This window comes from Hippopotamus amphibius, chromosome 10, assembly GCF_030028045.1.
Source record: "Hippopotamus amphibius kiboko isolate mHipAmp2 chromosome 10, mHipAmp2.hap2, whole genome shotgun sequence".
Classification (NCBI taxonomy): Eukaryota; Metazoa; Chordata; class Mammalia; order Artiodactyla; family Hippopotamidae; genus Hippopotamus; species Hippopotamus amphibius.
In genome coordinates, this window is record NC_080195.1 from 34,961,813 (window position 1) to 34,985,125 (window position 23,313).

General features: G+C 43.8%; 1 protein-coding gene across 11 annotated transcripts in view; it reads left to right on the plus strand.

Moving 5' to 3' along the window:
- The window catches only part of PSD3 (pleckstrin and Sec7 domain containing 3), a 528,631-nt gene extending 507,306 nt beyond the window's left edge, over nucleotides 1–21,325 (plus strand). For all 11 annotated transcript variants that reach the window (XM_057697902.1, XM_057697903.1, XM_057697905.1 and 8 more), the window contains one exon: nucleotides 13,301–21,325. In XM_057697902.1, the coding sequence (XP_057553885.1) occupies nucleotides 13,301–13,516 (216 nt within the window). In that variant the 3' untranslated portion in view covers nucleotides 13,517–21,325. The remainder of the gene's footprint in view (nucleotides 1–13,300) is intronic.
- The last annotated feature ends 1,988 nt before the right edge of the window (nucleotides 21,326–23,313 follow it).

The window sequence follows — 23,313 nt, forward strand, 5'->3', positions numbered from 1 at the left end:
GAGTTTATTTTTGTGTAAGGTGTTAGGTAATGTTCTAGTTTCATTCTTTTACATATAGCTGTCCAGTTTTCCCAGCACCACTTATTAAAGAGGCTGCCTTTTCTGCATTGTATCTTCTTGCCTCCTTTGTCATGTATTAGGTGACCGTATGTGTATGGGTTTATCTCTGGGCTTTCTATCCTGTTCCATTGATCTATATTTCTGTTTTTGTGCCAGTACCATACTGTCTTGATTACTGTAGCTTTGTAGTATAGTCTGAAATCGGGGAGCCTGATTCCTCCAGGTCCATTTTTCTTTCTCAAGATTGCTTTAGTTATTCGGGGTCTTTTGTGTTTCCAGACAAATTGTAAAATTTTTTGTTCTAATTCTGTGAAGAATGCCATTGGTAGTTTGATAGGTATTGCATTCAGTCTGTAGATTGCTTTGGGTGGTAAAGTCATTTTCACAGTGTTGATTCTTCCAATCCAAGAACATGGTATATTTCCCCATCTGTTCATGTCATCTTTGATTTCTTTCATCAGTGTTTTATAGTTTTCTGAATACAAGTCTTTTGTATCCTTAGGTAGGTTTATGCCTAGGTATTTTATTTTTTTTTGTTGGGATGGTAAAGGGGATTGTTTCCTTAATTTCTCTTTCTGATCTTTCATTGTTAGTGTATAGGAATGCAAGAGATTTCTGTGCATTAATTTTGTATCCTGCAACTTTTCCAAATTCATTGATTAGTTCTAGTAGTTTTCTGGTGGCATCTTTAGGATTTTCTGTGTATAGTATCATATCATCTGCAAACAGTGACAGTTTTACTTCTTCTTTTCCAATCGTATCCCTTTTATTTCTTTTTCTACTCTGATTGCCATGGCTAGGACTTCCAAAAACTGTTGAATAAGAGTGGCGAGAATGGACATCCTTATCTTGTTCCTGACCTTAGCAAAAATGCTTTGTTTTTCACCATCAAGAATAACGTTTGCTGTGGGTTTGCCATATATGGCCTTTATTATGTTGAGGTAGATTCCCTCTATGCCCATTTTCTGAAGAGTTTTTATCATAAATGGGTGTTGAATTTTGTCAAAAGCTTTTTATGCATCTATTGAGATGATCATGTGGTTTTATCCTTCAATTTGTTGATATGGCATATCATACTGATTGATTTGCATATATTGAATCCCTTGCATTCCAGGGATAAACCCTACTTGATCATGGTGTATGATCCTTTTAATGTGTTGTTGGATTCTGTTGGCTAGTATTTTGTTGAGGATTTTTGCATCTATGTTCATCAGTGGTATTGGTCTGTAATTTTCTTTTTTTTGTGATATCTTTGTCTGGTTTTGGTATCAGGGTGATAGTGGCCTCATAGAATGAATTTGGGAGTGTTCCTCTCTCTGCAGTTTTTTGGAAGAGTTTGAGAAGCATAGGTGTTAGCTCTTCTCTAAATGTTTGATAGAATTCACCTGTAAAGCCATCTGGCCCTGGGCTTTTGTTTGTTGAAAAAATTTTTATTACAGTTTCAGTTTCATTACTTGTGATAGCTCTGTTTATATTTTCTAATTCTTCCTGATTCAGTCTTAGAAAATTGTACCTTTCCAAGAATTTGTCCATTTCTTCGAGGTTGTCCAGTTTATTGGCATATAGTTGTTTATAGTAGTCTCATACTCTTTTGTATTTCTGCAGTGTCAGTTGTGATTTCTCCATTTTCATTTCTAATTTTATTGATTTGTGTCCTCTCCCTTTTTTTTCTTCATGAGTCTGGCTAAAGGTTTATCAATTTTGTTTATCTTCTCAAAGAACCAACTTTTAGTTTTATTGAGCTTTGCTATTGTTTTCTTCATTTCTATTCCATTTGTTTCTGCTCTGATCTTCATGATTTCTTTCCTTCTACTGATTTTGGGTTTTCTTTGTTCTTCTTTCTCTAGTTGTTTCAGGTGTATGGCTAGATTGTTTACTTGAGATTTTTCTTGTTTTTTGGGGTGAGATTGAATTGCTATAAACTTCCCTCTTAGAACTGCTTTTGCTGCATCCCATCGGTTTTGGGTGGTTGTGTTTTCATTGTCATTTATTTCTATGTATTTTTAATTTCTTGCTTGATTTCTTCAGTGATCCCTTGGTTATTTAGTAGTGCATTGTTTAGCCTCCACGTATTTGTGGGGGTTTTTACAGTTTTTTTCCCATAGTTGATTTCTAATCTCATAGCATTGTGGTCAGAAAAGATGCATGATATGATTTCAATTTTCTTGAATTTTCCAAGACTTGATTTGTGACCCAAGGTGTGATCTATCCTGGAGAATGTTCCATGTGCACTTGAGAAGAAAGTATATCCTGCCACTTTTGAGTGGAATATCCTATAAATATCTATTAAATCTATCTGGTCTATTGTGTCATTTAAAGCTTGTGTTTCCTTGTTTATTTTCTGTTTGGATGATCTGTTCATTGGTGTAAGTGGGATGTTAAAGTCCCCTACTATTATTGTGTTACTATCAATTTCTGCTTTTATGGCTGTTAACATTTGCTTTATATACTGAGGTGCTCCTATGTTGAGTGCATAAATATTTACAAGTGTTATATCTTCTTCTTGGATTGATCCTTTGATCACTATGTAGTGTCCTTCCTTATCTCTTGTAACAGTCTTTATTTTAAAGTCTATTTTATCTGATGAGTATTGCTACTCCAGCTTTCTTTTGATTTCCATTTGCATGGAATATCTTTTTCCATCCCTTCACTTTTAGTCTGTATGTGTCCCTGGGTCTGAAATGGGTCTCTTAGAGGTAGACAACTATGTGTGGGTCTTGTTTTTGTATCCATTCAGCCCATCTGTGTCTTTTGGTTGGAGCATTTAATCCATTTACATTCAATGCTATTATCGATATGTATGTTCCTATTACCATTTTCTTATTTGTGTTGGGTTTGTTTTTGTGGGTCTTTTTTTCCTCTTGTGTTTCTCTCCTAGAGAATTTCCTTTAGTATTTGTTGTAAAGCTGGTTTGGTGGTGCTGAATTCTCTTAGCTTTTGCTTGTCTGTAAAACTTTTGATTTCTCCATCAAATCTGAATTGAGGTCCTTGCTGGGTAGAGTAATCTTGGTTGTAGGTTTTTCTCTTTCATCACTTTAAGTATATCCTGCCACTCCCTTCTGGCCTGTAGAGTTTCTGCAGAAAAATCAGCTGATAACCTTATAGGGTTTCCCTTGTATGTTATTTTTTGCTTTTCCCTTGCTGCTTTTAATATTTTTTCTTGAATTTAATTTTTGTTACTTTGACTAATGTGTGTCTTGGTGTGTTTCTTCTAGGGTTAATCCTGTGTGGGACTCTCTGTGCTTCCTGGACTTGGGAGACTATTTCTTTTCCCATGTTAAGGAAGTTTTCCACTATAATCTCTTCGAATATTTTCTTAGACCCTTTCTTTTTCTCTTCTTCTTCTGGGACCCCTATAATTCGAATGTTAGTGAGTTTAGTGTTGTTCCAGAGGTCTCTAAGACTGTCCTCAATTCTTTTCATTCTTTTTTCTTTATTTTCTTCCTTGGCATTTGTTTCCACCATTCTATCTTCCATCTCACTTATTCATTCTTCTGCCTCAGTTATTCTGTTATTGATACTTTCCAGTGTATTTTTCATTTCAGTTATTGTGTTATCTCTGTTTGTTCTTTAGTTCTTCTAGATCTTTGTTAAACCTTTCTTGTATTTTATTGATTCTGTTTCCGAGATTCTGGATCATCTTTACTATCATTACTCTGAATTCTTTTTCAGCTGGGTTGCTATTTCCTCTTCATTTATTTGGTCTTGTGTGTTTTTACCTTGTTCCTTCATCTGTGACATATTTTTTTGTCATCTCATTTGTCCCCCTCCTTTAGATGGCTGGGAATGTGTTCCTGTCCCACTGGGTGTTTGACCTGAGGTTATAAGCACTCGAGTTTGTAGGCTGTTGAGTAGAGCTGGGTCTTGGTGCTGAGGTGCGAACCTCTGGGAGACCTCACTCTGATGAATATTCCCTGGGGACTGGGGTTCCCCATTAGTCCAATGTTTTTGGACTCAGAGCTCCCACCTCAGGGGCTCAGGCCTGACCCCGGGCTTGTGAATCAAGATCCCACAAGCTGTGTGGAGCAGGAAAAGGAAAAATTTTTTTAAAAAGCAGGAGAACAGCAGAACAATAGCAAGATGAAAAATACGATAAGAATATGAAACTAACAGATGTGTTAGGAAAAATTTTTTTTAAATAGATGGAGCAACAACTGGAAGGTAAAACCACTGCAGTAGCCGAAGTGAGGAGGTGGAAAAAAGAAAAAAAGAAGAAAGAGAAAAGGAAAAAAAGAAGAAAAAATCCAGAAAAGGCCTTGGGTGGGGGATGGAGATTAGGCACTGGGCGTGGCCTATGCTTAGAAAAGGCCCAATGAGGAAGAGGGGCCCAGGAATGCCTCTGGTCCTGGGGGCAAAGGACCGGGTCCAGGTACCCAGCAGGCTCCCTGTGCCCAAGTTGGTGGGAGACATGCTAGGCACCTCCCCCAGTCCTCCAGTCTCGGAAGGCCCCTCCCCCTTGGGCTCTCTTCTTCCCTACCCCCTCCCTCCTATTCCCCTAGGACCCTCACAGCTGGAGAGGGGACTGCAAGGCAGGAGACCAGACTCTGACGCCCAATAGTCTCCCCAGAGCCAACTGGGCTAGGGAAATGCCTGCAGCACTTCCCCAGATCTCCCAATCTCAGAGGGTCCCTGTCTGCCTCTCTTCCTCTCCCCCTCCCTCCCTCTCGCCTAGCTCCCAGGTGGCTGGAGGGGTCCCTGGAGTGTGAAGGACCAGGTCTGTGAGCCCAGCAGGCTTCCCAGGGCTAGTGGGCAGGGGAAATACCTTCGCCGCCTCTCTTGATCCTCCAATCCCAGAGGGTCCTCTCCTCTGCCTGCCTCTCCTCTTCTCCCCTGCTTTCCTCCTATTCCCCTAGGACCAGTGAGACCTAGAGGGGCCCGTGGAGGATCAAAGATCAGGCCTGGGAGCACAACAGGCTTCCCAGTGCCAAGTGGGTAAGGAGATTTCCTGCAGCTTCTCTCCTGATCCTCCGGTCCTGTAAGGTTCACCCCCACCACTGTCTGCCTCTCTTCCTCTTTTCCTCTCCTCCCTCCCTCCCACACTTGTAGGACCCACGCAGCCCCTGAGAGGGCCCCAGAGACTGAGGGACCAGATTCAGGAGCCCAGCAGGCCCACTGGGTCCAAGTGGGCAGGGGAAAGGCCCTCCACACCTCCCCTGGTCCTCCGATCCTGGAATGCCCCATCACCAGTCTACCTCTCCTCCTCTTCCCCTGCCACGCTTCTACACCCCTGGGACTAAGGCATCTCAGGGGGGGCCATGGACAGTTGGAGACCAGGCCCGGGAGCCCAGCAGGCTTCCCAGGCCAGTGGGCAGCAGAATTCCCCTTATCTTTTTAATGGATGCTTTTGTTAGAAGGTAAATTTGGGGGCTGTCCTTCATGTCAGAATGAGATCTAGTAACTAACTACCAAAGGAAGAACCACCACACTCCACATACAGTGGTCCAGTTTTTCACTGTTTTTTAAAGCTCTAAGTGTGTAATAAAATCTAGTCTTCATATTCTGCTACGTAAGAGATGCTCAGAAAATATGTCTCAGTTTTATGAACCTCAAAAGTATGGTGTAAATTATTTTTCTTTCTCTGTAGAGAGAGCACCCCAGTCTTAAGTACACAGCCTCAGTGCACTCTGCAGGATTTGAACGGGTGGCGTCTTGACAGCCGTGGTCGGCACATGTGGATGTGCGGAGGACAGACAGGTCTTTGCTGAGTGGTGCCACTCAGGGTCAGACCTTAGCATTTCTGTAGAAAACATGGGAATGTGGCTACTGACAGAGCAGCACATCAGGCATCTACCTCTGCATCTATATCCATGGCTTTATTTTTTTAGAATTTGCCACATTAAAAGTTCAAAATGTGTTTTCTATTAAATGTGAGAAGTCTTATTTTCTCATTTGCTCCTTCTGTCCATCTGTACACTCATCACATGTTTGCTCAGTGTGTATTCTGTGTTCTCTGTGCTGGGGATGTATTAGCAAACAAAAGCCGAGTCCTTTCCCCCATGTAATTGCAGTCTAGGCTTGGCAGGGGATGGTAGACAAGATTGCTACCAAAGTAAACTGTAAGGCTCATGGTGAGAGTGCTAAGGAGAAAAAAGGATGCAGTGACTGGCGCTGCGAGCAGGTGTGGCAGTTTTAGGTGTGGATGGCCAGGGAGGCCTCTGCATCAAGGAGATGTTGAGTGAAGACTGAGAGGGGTGTGGGAGGCCGGGGAACGTGCCCTGTGGGTTCCGGGGCCATGCTTCTTGGGCAGAGAGGACAGCAGGTGCCAGAGGTCTGGAGCAGGAGCGTGTCTGCTGTGTTCAGGGACAGCCAGCAGGCAGGGTGACTGGAGCGGGTCAGCACTGTTGGGGGTTTCCTAGGCCAGTGTAAGGATTTGGGGTTTGGATGGATATTTAAGGATGAGAAACCGTTGGAGCATTTTGAGCAGAGATGACACACTATAACTTACAGTTTAGCCCATGACTCTCTTTTGAGAAGAGTATGCATGACGGGCAGAGAGGGAGCAGGGGGACCAGAGCAGCAGCTGTCACAGTGATGCAGGCACAAGTGATGGTGCTCGGTCCAGACTGGACGTGGGGGGGCGGGGAGAAACAGTGTGCTTCACAAAACATGGATGTGGGGTATTGGAGCGAGAAGAATCAAAGAGCAAAGTTTTTATTGTCAAATTTCCTTCCTCAGGATTTTGGAAGTATCTCTAGGCTGTTCCCTAGTAATCATTACCCAGATCCAAAAACTGCTGCAGGACAACTTGTTGGCCAACTCTTACAGCCTCGGTGTCCTCCGTGTGGTAGGCTGATGGGAAGGACCGAGAGAACTGTGCTCCAGCACCCATGGAGCGGGAGCAACTGGCATAAAACTACCAGTGGACCTGATAAGGCAGTCAGTGACTTAATGCTTATTATGTGACCACAGTATGGCTTAGAGTGAATAACATCCACTAGTACTTCGTTGAATATTCAGAGAAAACCTGAGAAAACATTACACCAAAGCCTATTAATTAAGCATATCTTTTCCTAAATAAAATTATGACAGGAAATGCATGTACAGCTCAGCTGGAATATTGTTTTTTATTGAAGTACAGTTGATGTACAATGTGTTAGTTTCTGGTGTACAGCAAGGTGATTCAGTTATAAATATGTGTATATATATATTCTTTTTCATAATCTTTTCCATTATGATTTACCACAGGATACTGAATATGGTTCCCTGTGCTATACAGTAGGTCCTTGCTGTTTATCTGTTTTATATATACAGTAGTTATATATAGTATATGCTAATCCCAAACTCCTGATATATCCTTCCTCCTTTCCCCTTTGGTAACCTTAAGTTTGTTTTCTGTGTCTGTCAGTCTGCTTCTGTTTTGTAAATGAGTTCATTTGTATCATATTTTAGATTCTGCATATAAATGATATCATATAATGGCATTATTTCATTCTTTTGTGTGGCTGAGTAATATTCCTGTGTGTGTGTGTGTGTGTGTACATACCCCATATTTTTTTTATCCATTCATCTGTTGATGGACACTTAGGTTGCTTCCGTGTCCTGGCTGTTGTAAATAGTGCTGCTATGAACACTGGGGTACATGTATCTTTTTGAATTAGAGTTTTGTCTGGATGTATGCCCGGGAGTAAGATTGCTGGATCGTATGGTAGCTCTCTTTTTAATTTTTTAAGAAACTGCCATACTGTTCTCCATAGTGGTTGCACCAGTTTACATTCTCACCAACAGTGCAGGAGGGCTCCTTTTTCTCCACACCCTCTCCAACATTTATAATTTGTAGACTTTTTGATGATGGCCATTCTGACAGATGTGAGGTGACCTCATTGTAGATTTGATTTGCATTTTTCTAATAATTAGCGATGTTGAGCATCTTTTCATGTGCCTATTGGCCATCTGTATGTCTTGCTTGGAGAAATGTCTATTTAGGTCTTCTGCCCATTTTTTAATTGGGTTTTTTTTTTTATTATTGAGTTGTATGAACTGTTTGTTTTGGAAATTAAGCCCTTGTCGATCAATTGGGATATTGTTTTTATGAGTGAGTCCAAGCTGAGTGTTGACCATTTATTAGTCTGCAAATAATAGAAAACTTGGCGAAGTGTTTAAACAGTATGAACATTCTTTATCTCACTTAAGAAACTTGGAAGTAGATGGTCATTGGCTGCTTGAGAGTTGCCACCAAAGATGAGTGATCATTCTAAATTTCTGATTTGCTGTCCTTATTAGCACATTGGCTTTTTTGTTTTCATGCTTATCGTTTCATGCCTTCAAAATGCCTGCAGTAGCTCTGAACGTTTCATCTTCCACCTTTTATCAGTGCACCAAAAGCTGCTTCCATGGAAGTACCTGAGTAGTCGGCTCTCCTTACGTGTCCTTGGCCACGTCTAGGCCACAGGGCTGCAAGGTTGACTGGCAACCCGTCTGGGTTAGACCGAGCTTCCTTCCTGGGGCTAGGCTAGATCATGACACCCTCAGTGAAAAGCACAACTCCATTAGCTGAAAGAAGAGGCTGCTAGGGAGGCAGCCAGCAGTGTTTGCTGCTCTGTCCTCTGCCAGCTTCTTTGGCTGAGACTGACCATTAGAACACACCCCTTGGGTCTTCAGTCTCTGAACTGGCACATCAGGTTAAAAAGTGATTGACAAATACACTTTCTGCTGCTGCTCTGCTTTTCCCTACACACCAGCTTTAACCTAAAAGAATTTCAGTAATGGTTTTAGAAGAAAGAGTCGTGTCTTCTCTGAAAGGAAAAAAGGGAATAAACCCTCCCAAAGATGCCACATGGCCACATTGTTAGGAAGAAGTCTGACTTCCCCACCCCAGGGGGAGAAGCCAGGGGAGGGCGCGGTGCTAACCGTTGCTCCTGGGCTGTATTCAGAGCTGCCTGTCTTTGCTCAGAGGCAATCTTTTTTTGGCCCCAAAGCATCTGGATAGGGATTTACAAATTTGGTGGGTCTGTAATCCTGTAAGAACGAGGATTGCAGTTCTCCCAGTAGTCCTGAAGAGTCCTGAGATGAAAGATAAGTTTTCCTAAAATATTTTAAAGAGGCATTTGGCTTGGCCACAGAGAATGGTGGAAACCAAAGCTGTATTACTGGGTTTATTAGCCTCTGTCCTTGTAAGCCCTTTTAACTCAGAAATAGAGCACAGCCATTAGAAGTTCCTAAACAAACCCACATTGTTTTTTCCTTATTTCTGTCAACATCTGAGCAGCCCTGGTTTCTGGCCCCCTTCACCCTTTGCTTTGTCTGATGACTCAGTACTGCCACTCCTCTGTGCTCACCTTTTGTTTGTTGATTGACACAGTGACGTAATTTATGGGAGACAACAGCTTTGCAGCTGGAGCTGTAAAATGAGTGAATGAAGTGGCTTTTCTTCCATGTATTTTTTTAGGTGAATTTTCCCAATGGTGTCAGTTTCCTCAAAAACTAGTAGAAAACGGCCCAGTCAGCTTTTCTCTTTTTGTCCTATTTCAAGTCATCTTAAAAAATTGTCCTTCATACCCCTTTTGTTGTATAAATGCCCTAGCTTTGTGAAATAGTATGCTTTACATTGATTTCCTGAATCTGTGTTTAAACTGTCTTCAGGTCATTTTACTAAACCTTCTTCATATTGGGAGTAGTTCTTTCCTGCATTTTAATCTTGCCACCAAGGCATTTTAGAGACAGATTAAGTCTCTAAATTCCTAGAATGAATAGGACTTTAGATTTCACTGATGCATAAACTACTATGTAATACTGATGACATATTTTTTATTAGCAGATGCTCTTATTAAGCCCTTATGTATTGATAGCTTTCTGAAAAAAGTTTAGTACTTTATTCCTTTACTTCGTTACTTCTTTACTGAAATTGGAATGTGTATCAGTTAGTGATGCTTTCATCTGCACTTAACTGCCTGATGCACATGGAAAGGTGCTCAGCATCACTAATCATCGGGGAAATGCAAATCGAAACCACAGTGAGATATCACCTCACACCTGTCAGAATGGCTGTCATCAAAAAGGACACAAATAACAAATGTTGGGGAGGATATGGAGAAAAGGGAACCCTCCTATACTGTTGGTGGGAATGTAAATTGGTACAGCCAGTGGGGAGGGATAAATTTGGAGTTTGGGTTTAACAGATACACACACACTACTATATATAAAATAAACAACAAGGACCTACTGTATAGCACAGGGGACTATGTTCAATATCTTATAATAACCTATAATGGAAAGGAATCTGAAAAAGAATATATTTATATATATAAACTGAATCACTTTACTATACACCTGAAACTAACATAACATTGTAAATCAACTGTACTTCAATTTAAAAAAAAAAATGGTGCAGCCACTGTGGAAAACAGTATGGCAGTCCCTCAAAAACCTAAAAATAGAACTACCATGTGATCTGGCAATTCCATTGCTGGTTATATATCCAAAGAAAATGAAAACACTAATTCAAAAAGATAATGCACCCCAATGTTCATAGCAGTATTATTTCCAATTGCCAAGATATGAAAGCAACATAAATGTCCACCAACACATGAATGAATAAAGAAGATGCGGTGTACACACAATTGAATCAGTCGTTAAAAAGAATGAAATCTTAGCATTTGTGACAACATGAATGGACCTAGAGGGTGTTATGCTTAGTGAAATAAGTCAGAGAAAGACAAATACTATATGATTTCGCTTATACGTATAATCTATAAAAAACAAAACAAATGAACCAACATCACAACAGAAACAGTCACAGATACAGAGAACAAACCGGTCATTGCCAGAGGGGAGAGCGGTAGGGCGAGGAGAGGAATAGGTGAGATTAAGAGACATGAACTTCCAGTTGCAAAATAAATGAGTCAGGGGTGTGGGGAATATAGCCAATGACTATCTGATATCTTTGGGTGGTGACAGATGGTGACTAGACTTATCATGGTGATCATTTTGAAATGTATAGAAATTGGGATCACTGTGTTGTGTAACAGGAACTAACAGTGTTGTAGGTCATTCATACTTAAAAAACAAACAAACAAACTCATAGAAAAAGATCAGATTTCTGGTTCCCCGTTTGGGGAGGGGAAATTGGATGAAGATAGTCAAAGGTACAAACTTCCAGTTATAAAATAAATAAGTACCAGGGGGGTAAGATACACATGATAAATGTAATTAGAACTGCCGTATGTTATACATGAAAGTTGTTAGAGGAAATCCTAAGAGTTCTCATCACAAGGAAAAACACTTTTTTTCTATTTGTTTAGGTTTGTGTCTATAAGAGATGATGGATGTTCACTAAATGTACTGTGATCATTCTTTCATGATGTCTATAAATCAAATCATTATTCTGTACACCTTACAGTTATAGTGCCGTGTGTCAATTATATATCAAAGAAACTAGAAGAAAAAAAAATGTGGAGAGAAAACATTACCTGATTAACAGTGGCTTAACCCCAAAGGATATTTATTATTTATACTTAATACGACAGTCAGAGGTAGTAGGGACTCTGAGAGTTGGATCCAGCTATTGTGTTGTCAAGAACCCAGGCTCTTTCTGTCCATCCATTTCCCCTCAGGCCTAGCATGTTGTCCTTTTGCCTTCGCGCCTGCTGCCCCATGTCAGAGGGTTCCAACTTTAGGAATCACAACCATGTCAAGGAATAAGAGTGAGGGGCTGGCACCAGTGGCTTCTCCTCTAAAGCCTGCCCCTTTCATCAGAAAGCAAAATCACTTTCCCAGAAGCCCCCCAGGAGAGTTCTTCTTATACCTCATTGGCCAAAACATCACATGGCCCATCTTAGCTGCAAGAGGGTCTGGGAAAGTAAGTATTTGGTTTTATCAGCCTTTGTAGGGTGAGGGACATAGGAGAAGAGGGGGGTTGAAAATGGCTTTTGATTGGCCAAACCTACAGAGTCTGTCGGAGTTGTCATCCTAAAATACACATTCATGCATATATTTTCATATCCCAGGAGATATGACTGTGGGCTCTAGAGTCAGGTTTCCTGAATCCAGACCCCAGCTTCAGTTCTTCACTGTCTTGGACTTATCTTTGCCTCTATTTCCTTTACTGTAAAACAGGGATAATAATGTACCAGTTGTATGTGATTCTTGTATTAATGACCTGAAGTTAGCATGCATAATGTAACCTTCATCAACCAGAGCTTGGCACCCCAACATGGATACTCACCAAACCCAGAGCAAGCATGATGACCCGCTGCTTTGCCCTACTTTTGAACAAAATAACTTGAAAGAGTAGCTTCAGCTTCATAATTATTAGCTTAAAACTGAGATCAACAAAATCTCAATCTGACCAGGAAAATCACCAAAAAATTTATAGTTATAAAAGACTTTGCCTGCCTTTGTTGAGACAGTTTATAATTGATGTGTTCTTTAGCTTAGAAAGAAAATACTTTAGGCCTCTACACATCCTTCATGTGTTGAAACAGTATGATGAGAGACTTGTTTTGACTAGAATCTATCAAATTGAGAATCTGAGACCCTTCTGTAATTTGCCATGTGTATACAATAGCCCTATATAGTGACTCAGATACAAACTTTAAAAAAAAAAAAAAAAAAAAGCACCAGTTAGAATTAGAGAAAAAAAATCTCTGCAGTTTTCTTCTCAATTATTCTTAGAAAAAGATACCCAGAGACTAGAAAATCAGTGGTCTGTTTAAAACATAGTAGGCACTCAATGAACAGTTGATGAAAAAAATTGTGTAGAATGAAGAAAAGCATCAGGAAGTAATTTGAAGTTTTGCAGGAAACCATAGTACTCTGAGAAGTTGGTAATCCTAGCAGAAAAGCAGTAGCAAGAAACCCAGAACAGCTTCTAGCAAGCATTTAGTGGCCCATAGGGGACAGGTGTATAGGTTCACCACCAGCTGCTTCCTCAAGTTGGGAGTAAAGAATTGCACCCCAGCCAGGTTCAGGGGAGGCCTTGGCCATGGCCCCACGGGGCAGCCCCAGGGCTGCAGGCCTGAGCCTGAGAACCGTTCTGGTCCCCCAAACCAGAGGCTGCACCGCTTCCAACTCACACTTTCTTGTGCTGAGTGTTCAGGAAGCATGCTTCCTCCGGCTAGTAGCCATTCCTGCAGAATGCAGAACAAAGGAGAACTCAGGTTCTGTCTTTATCTCTTACCGAAGCAGTGACCCCATCAGTCAGTCTCCTGAGCTGCCAGCCATGCCCTCTGGGGAGTGGGCGCTCTGGTGCCTTGCACTGTGTGTCTGTGACAGGGTACTGACCCCTCTTCTCTGCTCCCCACAGAAAACCCGCTACGAGATGTATGTCCGCCTTCTGAAAGAGGGGGGCCTGGAGCTGCTGAGCAGCAGCGGAGGGGGCGCTGCGGGCCTGAAGAAGTCACACTCCAGCCCCTCGCTGAACCCAGATGCATCTCCCGTCACCGCCAAGGTCAAGCGAAATGTGTCGGAGAGGAAAGACCACCGACCTGAAACCCAAAGCATTAAGCAAAAAGTTACTTAGAATCCATTTGCGGCCAGGAAGTACTGGTCGTGGAGCAAAATAGAGTTTTTCAAGATCTTTCTGGTAAATCCGTGAATATATTTAAAAAAAAAGTCTGTGACTAAATGGTGCATTAGTGACCTTTCCTATTGTACATTTTTGTTAGTTTCTGTACAGATTGTCTCTTTGCTCTTGATTTCTTTGCTTTGATGATTTTTGCTACCTGACAACTAATGCACCTTTTGTGCGGGGAGGGATCCTGATTTCAGGACGGATTGTGTATCACTTCTCCCTGGGTTTCTCTTGTTTGCACTCTGCTCAGTTGTTTTGTGTATTCTCAAATCAGCTGTTACACTTTTATTTTAAGGTTAAAAATGTAATCCATTGTGAAACACTTAACTGGACAAACTTCATAGTTTAGAAAATTCTAGCCAGAGTTAATATAAGCCTTTTTATGTGAAATCTTGCCCAGTCACAGAGATGGAATCCCGCACTCGCAGAAGTTCAGTTAAGAGTTACGGCCTTGGGAGGCCTCACATATCGGAGCCCTTGGTGTTGAGTCCGGCCCTGCTCGGGGGGCGGGGCCTGAGGACCGCAGGACTGGGGGATTCAAAAAGCACATTAGCTCGCTTGACGTGCAGCTTCCATTTCAGCCAAGCAGGGAAGGAGGAAGGGAGTCTTTTGAAGGCTGCGGCAAGATGGCCCCAAGTTCACTTTGTTTTCTAAAGGATAGTGGCAGCAGTAGACTCTTGGGGGCTGCAGCAGCGTGTGTGTTTGGTCTGCAGGAAGTTGTTACCTCACCCCCGCAGGGTGTAGACAGGGAATCCAGAGCCATCCAGGAACTAGGCTCCTTTATACGTATAGGCACAGTGTCGTCTCCTGGCTGTAAGCGTTTGGGGTCTTCCTAACAAAGTAATATCAAAATGGAGCCCCTTTCATTCTTTCCTTAAAGCAAAAGAAGGAAGGAGAAAGTGGTTTTTCCCTATATTGTTTGGCAATAGAATATTGATTCTTTACAATAAATCTGAAAGGAATAAGATCTGAAGGAATTATGGCTGGAAAACTGAGGAACCTCCTGGTGGCAAATGCAGAGTCCCTTAGTCTGTTTTTGTCTCCGTCTCTGTGAAGCACTTCACCCTGCTGCACTGAACTGTCCCCTACAATAAATCCTTGACGCTAAATCATTTCTTTGCATCTGCTCAGAACAGTCATAAGCTTGTTCCAGGGACAGTCCCTTTGAACTTCAGGGTGATAAACAGAACATTCTCTTACTGAGTTGGAGAAAGGAATGAAAATTGAGCCACTGTTAGAACTTTCTGATTTTGAAACCTGGAAACTTTGTGATCCTTCAACCTATAATCTCTACAACTCCAGAACTAATGGAATCACTTCGAATATTCTTTTCTCTCCCACAGAAATTTGCTGTAGTTCTACTCAGTTTACTAGTTAAGGTACTATGACCAAAGATTCAGGGACTCTGCATGGTAGCATGATTCCAGGGAATAGAGAAAACCTACTCCTGAACCATGGTAGTTTCTAGTGGTGTTTTGTTCTGATACACCAGCATTTGTACTGGACTATTTATTGAATGCACTTCCTTCAGCTGTAGAAATGCCCACGCTGGTGCCCAGGAAAGAGAAGCCCCTCCCTGAGGTTGTAGCTGCTTTTTTTGTGGTGTTTTTGCCACACCTTTGAAAAGCTCCCTCTAACCCTCTATCTTGTTTAGGTAAAGATAGTGACTAAATTTGTTTCAAGGCCTAGAAACAAACAAGGTAGTTACGAACATGGCCCATGTACCTGATTCTGTTTTGGAGCTTCTGACCGAATCCAAGGTTTCTACAAGGGAATAGTCTTTCTTCCTAGAATCTGAGTCACAGTGTGTGTGTTTCCTGCCTAGATCTTTATCCTAAGCAGAGGGGAGAGAGGTACTTAGACCACATCATCTCTGAGCTTCAATAACTAAAGAAAAGCAAACATCCCTGACTGGCTTGAATGTGTGTGGATGCATGTACTCCCAGTACGTGTCTGTCTGTGTATGTCGCGTGTCTCTGTGTGTGTCACTTAGAGTCTGGACCAGACATGGAATGGTACCTTGCTGCAGTGCTTAGACACTTAGAGCAGCTCTGAAATGCCCGGTCCGCATCCGCATATGCTAACAGAGAGACAGATGAGAAGGGCACTTTCGAAGCTGTGGTATATACTGTGTCCCTACAGTTTATCCTAAAAGACGACTGCAAAGGTCATTTTGTGAGCCAGGATCCCAGACTACCACCGTTAGGGGGTGGGCTGAGAACACCTCCCCTGAGGCCTCGGGACTGTCTGTGCTGGTCACCTCGCAGGCCGAGAGCTTGTCCTGTAGAGGCAGGGCCCCTCCTGTGCCCAGATTCTGGGTCTTGCCCACAGACAACCACATTTTCCTCTGTGATCATTTCTTTCTCGTGGCATCTAGTCAGGAGACCCTGACTGAAGACCTTGCCCTTCGCAGCTCCTACACGCCTGCCGCCCAGTTCACGGTACAGGGGAGCCCCCCTCCTATCCTTCTGAAGGTACTGCCCCCATCCCTCACCCATCCCTCAGCGCCAGGAGCCTTGAGAGCTCTCTCCATCTGATAAGTCATTGTTCCTCTTCACAGAAATACACTTAACATTAATTTTTAGTCTAGAACATCTTGAGAGTGATCAGAATACCGTGGTGATGGTCTTGTTGCAGGACTGCCCGTGCAGGCGGCCGTGTATGGAACCGAAGTGTCTCAGGCTGTGTTCCCCCACCTCACATATTGACACTTGCAGGGCGGGGTCAGGACTTCCTTGTTAGCAACCAAAACTTAATTACGAGCTTACAGAGTCCTTATTTTACTGCCAGCCATAGACATTATTTGAAGTATGCTTTTTACAGACATGATTTGCTGACTCTTAGTAAAGCCTGATTAAACCAAGCAACACTTCTGCACATTTTAATTAACCTCAGGAAAACCAGCATGTGGAGAGTCGTCTGGGGGACTGCAGTCCTGGGTCTGTGAACCTTTTCCGCTGCTCTCGGGTGAAGAGGGGGGAGAGTGACTGTGCCGGACCCTCTGTGTGTCTCCTGCTGTGCTCCTCCCTCCTAGGATGGGGAGTGTTTCCTAGTAGAAGAGATGTGAGGGGTTAATTCTGGGAGAGAAACGGCTGGCCCTCCAAGGCCAGTCAAGGGTTGGTCTCTTGGGTTTGGTTTCACCCTGTGGCCAAAGCACAGAGCCCCTGAGGCAGGGCTGAGGCTGGAAAGGGGTTTACGTGCCCAGCAGGGAAGGAGCCTCCTGCTGGCCCAGCCTGCTGGCCCTCCACCACAGGAAGAGCTGGGAAGACATTCTGAGGTAGGGCGGGGCCTGCTTTGGCCTGGCGCTGCACCTCTTCTCTGCCTTTATTCCTAACTGTAGACAGTTGGAAGAAAATTGACCTTAAAGAAGTTACTCTGTTGTCTTACTTTGAACACTCTCTTGGGTTTAGTTAGTGGTCACTGGAATTTGGGTCTCTGGTGTTTTTCCTTGTAGTCACCTGTTACTCTTTTTTAAGCCTGAGTTCACAGGGCATTTCTCAGCCTTGTGGGTCCAAGGCCCTGCAGTGTAGCTCTTGTGGACCAGCCACTTTCCTTAGCTGCAGCGGCAGACCACCTGAATCCCTTCGCTTTTCAGTTACAGGATTTTTGCAATTATAAGATTAGTGCTGTTAAACAGGAACCAGCGTGGCAGCTGTTCACAGTAGAGCCTGGTTAATGACTAGTGTGACTTGGGTTAACTAGCACCTGCTTTTCTCACAGAGCATCTGAGTTACTCTGACAGAAGATCAGTCAGCTTTGTAAGGAGATGAGCCTCTGGGCCTTCCTGGTTCCAAAACTTTCTGGCTGTCTCTCCTCTTAGGCCAGCAGCTCGCCCCAGGCAGTAGGTGTCTCCGTCGGCCTTGGATGTCTTATAGCACCAGTTCACCCAGAGGACTTCAGAGACCAGTAGCTCACACAAAATAACCCAACAGTGATGAGAGGTGCTCTGTCACCACTTCCGCTCTCTTTTCAGTGTCTCTCTCAAAAGGAGGACTGAGGTCCAAAGCCATTGCCATTTTCCTTTTGTGCCCAGGGTACCCAAAGCCCGAGCAGGCAGCTTCTGCCTAGGACAGTGAGTGGCCAGTGCCTGCAGAGGGACTGTCTTCAGAGAGAGAGTCAGTAAAGATGTGAATCTGCATGACAGTCTGTGGACTTGACTGCAACAGCGAGGAAACATCGCAGGTTAAGTAGCTGCGTATACAGCAGGCCTCCGAGGGCTCTGCGGCTCAGCCTTTGTAATTTACATGTGTATCTGTAGTGTTGCAGGCTTTTGGAGAATGTTCATATTGATAATGTGTCAGGCATCAAAGATGTGCTTTCTGTCACCTGCCAGTGTCATAGTTGTGGGTATTTATAGTTGAATGTATCTATGTGTCTCAGTGTGTAGATTGTACATCAGTATACAGTATACGTACCTCAAATTTATTTTTGTCCTTAACCAGTGTGTATGAAAAGCAAGTAAAAACCTCACAGGACTGAATATATAATGCAGTTTTTGAGAGTCTATATAGTGGTACTGTTTTATTAAACTTAAATTCAAATGATATTTTGATTAATTTTTTTAATAATAAGATTTTATGCTAGGAAATTTCGTCTTTGAGCTTTGAATCACCAGAGCAAAAATGACTCTGAACTAACTTTGTTAAACTATTTCAGTGTACTGTGTACAATACTGGAGGGGGGGGGGGGGAGTGCATTATAATTTGAAATATACAGAAAGAAAGAAAAAAAAAACCACACACACAGGCAGCCTGTGCAGTCTTAGCAACTTCAGTATTAAGAGCACTTAAACATAAAGTCAGACTGACAATTTGGGGCTTATTACAAAATGTGATGCTTTAAAGCACACGTTCTTTATTGTTGTAATTAGTCCAGAAAAACAGAGCTTTCAGAAGAATTAGATAAGTGCCCCGCATATCCTTTATGTACCTGTGTCTGTTTTACAGCAGCTCAAACCACTCACCTAGCACTGGGTCCTCACCCTCTTCACCTTGAAGAACTGTCGCCAACCCTGCAGTAGGTCAAGGCTTCACGAGATCTGGGACTGTCCTCTAGGTCTGCGGCTGCGCAAATCAGCATCTAGGCACATGTAAAAGAATTTTAGGACAGGCTATGGACCAGGTTAAAACTTTAGTATTTTTATACTTAGGTCTCTTTTCCTGCCTCTCCCCAAAGAAGAGCCACTGGCCTTAGCTGTCCAAGATTACTGCTTATCTTACAGTATATAAATATTAGATAACTAGAGAGTAAAACTTTATTAACCAGCATGTTGCTGTATTTAAAGCAAAACTGAGTGTGTGTGAGTGAGTGGTTGAGTGCAGTGTGTCTGTCTGCACGTACTGCCTGTCATTCCTGGTGTCGGATGCAGAGGGTGGGAGCCGCGGGCTGGGAGGCTCAGCTCCAGCTCCAGGCTGCCATCGTGGTGGTGGTTGCACTTGAGTTGTGTAATTAACTCTGTAGCCTCAAACCATTTTTGCAAGTGAGTTGGCTTGGTGGCTGCGCAGAAGGGTCTCTGCTCTGCAAGAGTGTTGTTTCCTTCTAAGAACTATAGTGATTTGCAAAAGTACCCATTTGATTCAGAAATCATACACAAAAAGAGTAGCAAAATTTACAAGTTTAATTTTGGGCCTTAGTCATTTGAAATGTGTGGGCTTTTAATATAAAGCCAAGTAACCATTTGGCTCTCTCTGTGGAGAGCATGTGTGCACATTGACTTTTAATGCTGTTAGGATACCTTTTTAAGCTCCAGGAACAAGAGTCACAGTAGGGGTGGGGGGGAGTGTGTGAGCTGCTGGCCTTCCGCGTGAAGGAGACGTGCTGTGGTCTGTCCTCTGCTCCGAGAGATCTGGCACACGTGCGGCCTCTGGCGTGTGTCCACGCGCTTGCACACGTGTACACAGTGAGTGTCCTAAATTATATGAACTTGAGACACAGAGCACCCGAGTGCTGTGAGAGGGGCAGACCGAGGTGGCAGCGGCCCGCAGGCCTCTTCGGGGTGGGCAGGACTTGGAGCCCCCTGTCTGACCGTGAGACGCTGTGCGGGGAGGGGTGGCTGGCAGGTGGGGATGCTCATCTCCTTCCTGTGGACCCGCACTCCCCAGCATCCCGCAGGGGCTGGCGTGGCCAACGTCTGCTGTCTCTGTAGCTGGTTCCTTTGAGAAGGGAGTACCAGGAGGAGCACGGCCCTTCCCCCAGGCTCCCCTCTGAGCTGGGCCTGGGGCTGGAAAGGGGAGGAGCCTGGCTCTGTGGGTTTCCCTTTGCAGGGTAGAGGCTCAGTTTTCATGAACAGTGTTAAAAATAAGCACCTTAATGTCAATTCCTGAAAATGTTGGTTACTAGGGAGAATTCTGGAATTTCCCTTAATGTTTCCCTGAGCGCCTAGTTGTCTTGGGCACCCCCTGGGGAGCCCCAGGCGCCACGCTCTGTTCAGGACCCACTGGGGGCCTGGGCTTCCCCTGGGACGCCGCAGAGGCCGCGTGCATCTCTCTGCAAAGAGGGGCTCCTCCCGGTCTCCCTCCTCCTGGGCTCCTAGGACTCCAGGGTTGGTCCCCATGCGCCTTCCCTGGCTGCAGGGCTCCAGCTGTCCTCACCGGCTGACCCTGCTGAGGGTGACTGAGTCACTGCAGTGACACTTGACAAAGGTATTAAAAATTCTCTGACTGCAGCTAAGATCATAGATTTTGCCTTTGCAAGAAGCACGATGCACACTGACCTGTAACCAGGGGTGGATGATGTCTTTGCCTTTGCACCCGGATTTCTGGACGGGGATAAGGTTTCATTTTCCGTGGAAGGGCCAAGGGACGCAGCCGCTACCGCACGGGTCTGCCAGGCCCCATGAGAGCTGCCGGGCAAAGGCCTCAGTGCCTCCCTGCATTCTCTTCTCCCTCTGGTTTTAGTAACCCGTTTCTAGAGTAGAAATTGACACAAGCAGAGAGCTGGTACCCGCAGCCTTGATTACTGCAGGGCAGGCGGAAGGGCGGTGGTTTGGCGGTGGTTTGTATCCTTTAATATAAAACGAGCTTTGAACTTTCGCAACCTGTTAACGGGGTTATGTTTACTGGGGCTCAGACTAATCAGCAGAGTGGTTCAGTCCTTTACCTTCAGAGTTTTCTCCACCAGTCACTAGTTTCATTGTAGTCGTGGTGCCACTTGCCCCTGCAAATTGTGGCAGTGGTTAGCGATAAAATAGCAGCCTGCTCCTTTTCAGTGGCCAGACCGCCAGCACTGGCAGACTGGGGTGAGCTCATGGTACGGACTCCTGTAGGAAACCTGTTCCTCATCGCCCACCAGATTCGAGAAATGCCGTCTCCTAGAGGATCCCGGCGTCTATGGTGGCCATCTTTTGAATGGAACAGTAATTTATGTGGATATTGTTAAAGTGTTTAAAGAATATTTTGAAAATTAAGTTTACATTTTACAATCGCTTTATTTTTTATTAAAATAGTTGTATATAAATATTACCCTAATCCACTGTTGTTGAAGTAAAGCTGAACCGTGCAGACCAGTGAGTTGCCTGATGTGTATAGAAGCTGTGATGTATAGAGTACATTTCTCTACTGTGTAAATGTTCATGAATATAACTGTTCCTGTGTTTTTATAAGTTGGGGGTAATTTGTTGTTTTACAACAACAAAATTTATTGCATTTAAATGGTTTTTATGTCATAGAAATCATGCAAAATAGTGAAGGATTTAAAATATGTATATGACATGGAAATGTGCAAACTTTAGAAAGAAATAAATCCAACAGATTTCAGTCATTTGGGGCAATGCTCTTATGTGCTTATTTCTTAAACAGCTAGAATAATAAGTTTAACAATTAACACAACACAGTACACTGTCTCACATAAGAAGCCAACCACAAGCCCCACAGTGAGAGCTTTGGCCCCGGGGGTTGGCTGGGTGGTGAGAAAGTCAGATTGTTAACCCTGCCTCCCCTCCTCTGGGCTCTGTGAAAGTGTGTGAGAAGCCTGCTGCCTTCATGAGGGGCTCCGAGGAGGGAAGGATGAAGCTTTCTGAAGTAATCTCGGGAACCCACGTGCATCCCACTCACTCCAGCACATCTCATCAAGGCAGAGAGGCCGAGCAGGGACTGTCGCCCTGACATGCAAACACTCACCCCTGCTCTGTGGAGCCTCCTGCGTGTGGGTTCTCATAACCTAACTTGATGCCCAAAATAACATCTGTGGACTTGGAAAATGAGAAAAATAAAATTCCACCCCAATCACTCAACTTCTGAACATTGGAGACATTGGAGACCAAAGCCCACTGCTCTGAGGAGTGACTCTCACAGGGACGGATGGCCGGGGGGTCGGGGAGGGCCTTGGCCACCACCAGAATTCCCTCAAATGTGCATCCTCGTACATACATGCTGAATCATATTGTACACGTGAAAGTAATATGTTGTATGTCAGTTATATCTTGCTTTTAAAAATTCAAAACCAAAACAAGGCATGAATCCTCATTGCCCAGTTGTCTGTCCTCTGGAAGCTAGGAGTTTTGTGTATCTTGTCATATTCTGTTTGTTGCATAGTTAATGATATTAGAACCAAAGGAACTAAGATCATCCTTGAAAGATGAACACTCATGACAGAAAACTAAAATGCAGGGCAAGCTAAGATATTATAATGAAAAAAGTAGCAGCTCTAAAAACACCTCATCTCACTGTGGGGTTTTCCAGTGAGCCCGCTGAGTCACTGTCAGCTTTTACTGAGAGCCTGTCAGCGGCAGGAAATTCCTCTCGGGTAGAGCAGAGTGTGAGTTCTGGGTGCTGTGCTCAGTGAGCTTGACTTTGACTCTGGATGTGGCTTTAGAGTGAGTGAGATGGAAGCAGCAATTCCTGGATCCAACGTGGTTTCCCAAGAAAAAACCATTTCAGACACATTCATGTCAGATTTCATAAGATTCGGTAGATTAGAAAAATGCAGTAAGTAGGCAGAACATCTGAGCCAGAACAAAGAATTTAACAGGCTCTTTAATGAAATGCGTCTGGGCAGATTGGAGAAGTCTGATCTGGACACTAGTACAGCTGGTGGGGGTGTCACCGCTTGCATGGTGCTAATTAAAGGCACATGTCCACCTGGACCATCCTGCTGCAAAGCTTGCCTTTCGGCCCCATCTGTTCAGCATTTTCATTAATAACTTAAGCAACAAAAGGCGAATTTACCGAAAATGTGTATGTCGTAAAGCTGGGAAAGAATGATTATACTAAATGACAGAATCAGGATTTGAAAAAAAAATCTCATCAGGCAGGGAAATGGGGCAGATTAACAATGGAAAATGTAAGAGTGTAAGATCTGACACTACAGTTATTAAAAAAACAACAACGATTACACAAGGTCAGGATAGGCCCTGGTGTTGCCTAGTGTAGCAAACACCTGGGAAGCAAAGGCTGCAGCCTCCATCCCCGCCAGCTGGCCGCCAGCACAGGGGTCCCGGGCACCCTTTGTGGAGAGAGTGCGGTTCCTGAGACGCTGCCCTGCACAGGGAGACGGCACCTGCCGAGATCGTCTTGAGACGGGACGCGAACACAGCAGGATGGCAGAAATACGAAGCGGACACGCATGAGCTGGGGATGGCCAGCCAGTGACAGACCAGGGCCCTCAGGCTTAAAATGTTTAACTGAGTCACATGTCAGAGGAAAAGGAGAAAGGAGCTGTAGCAACCTAAGGGGTGACTAGGATTGGTTAGTGGAACCTACGAGCAGAAACACAACAGTGAATCCAAGAGAGAGCTTTCCACTCAAAGC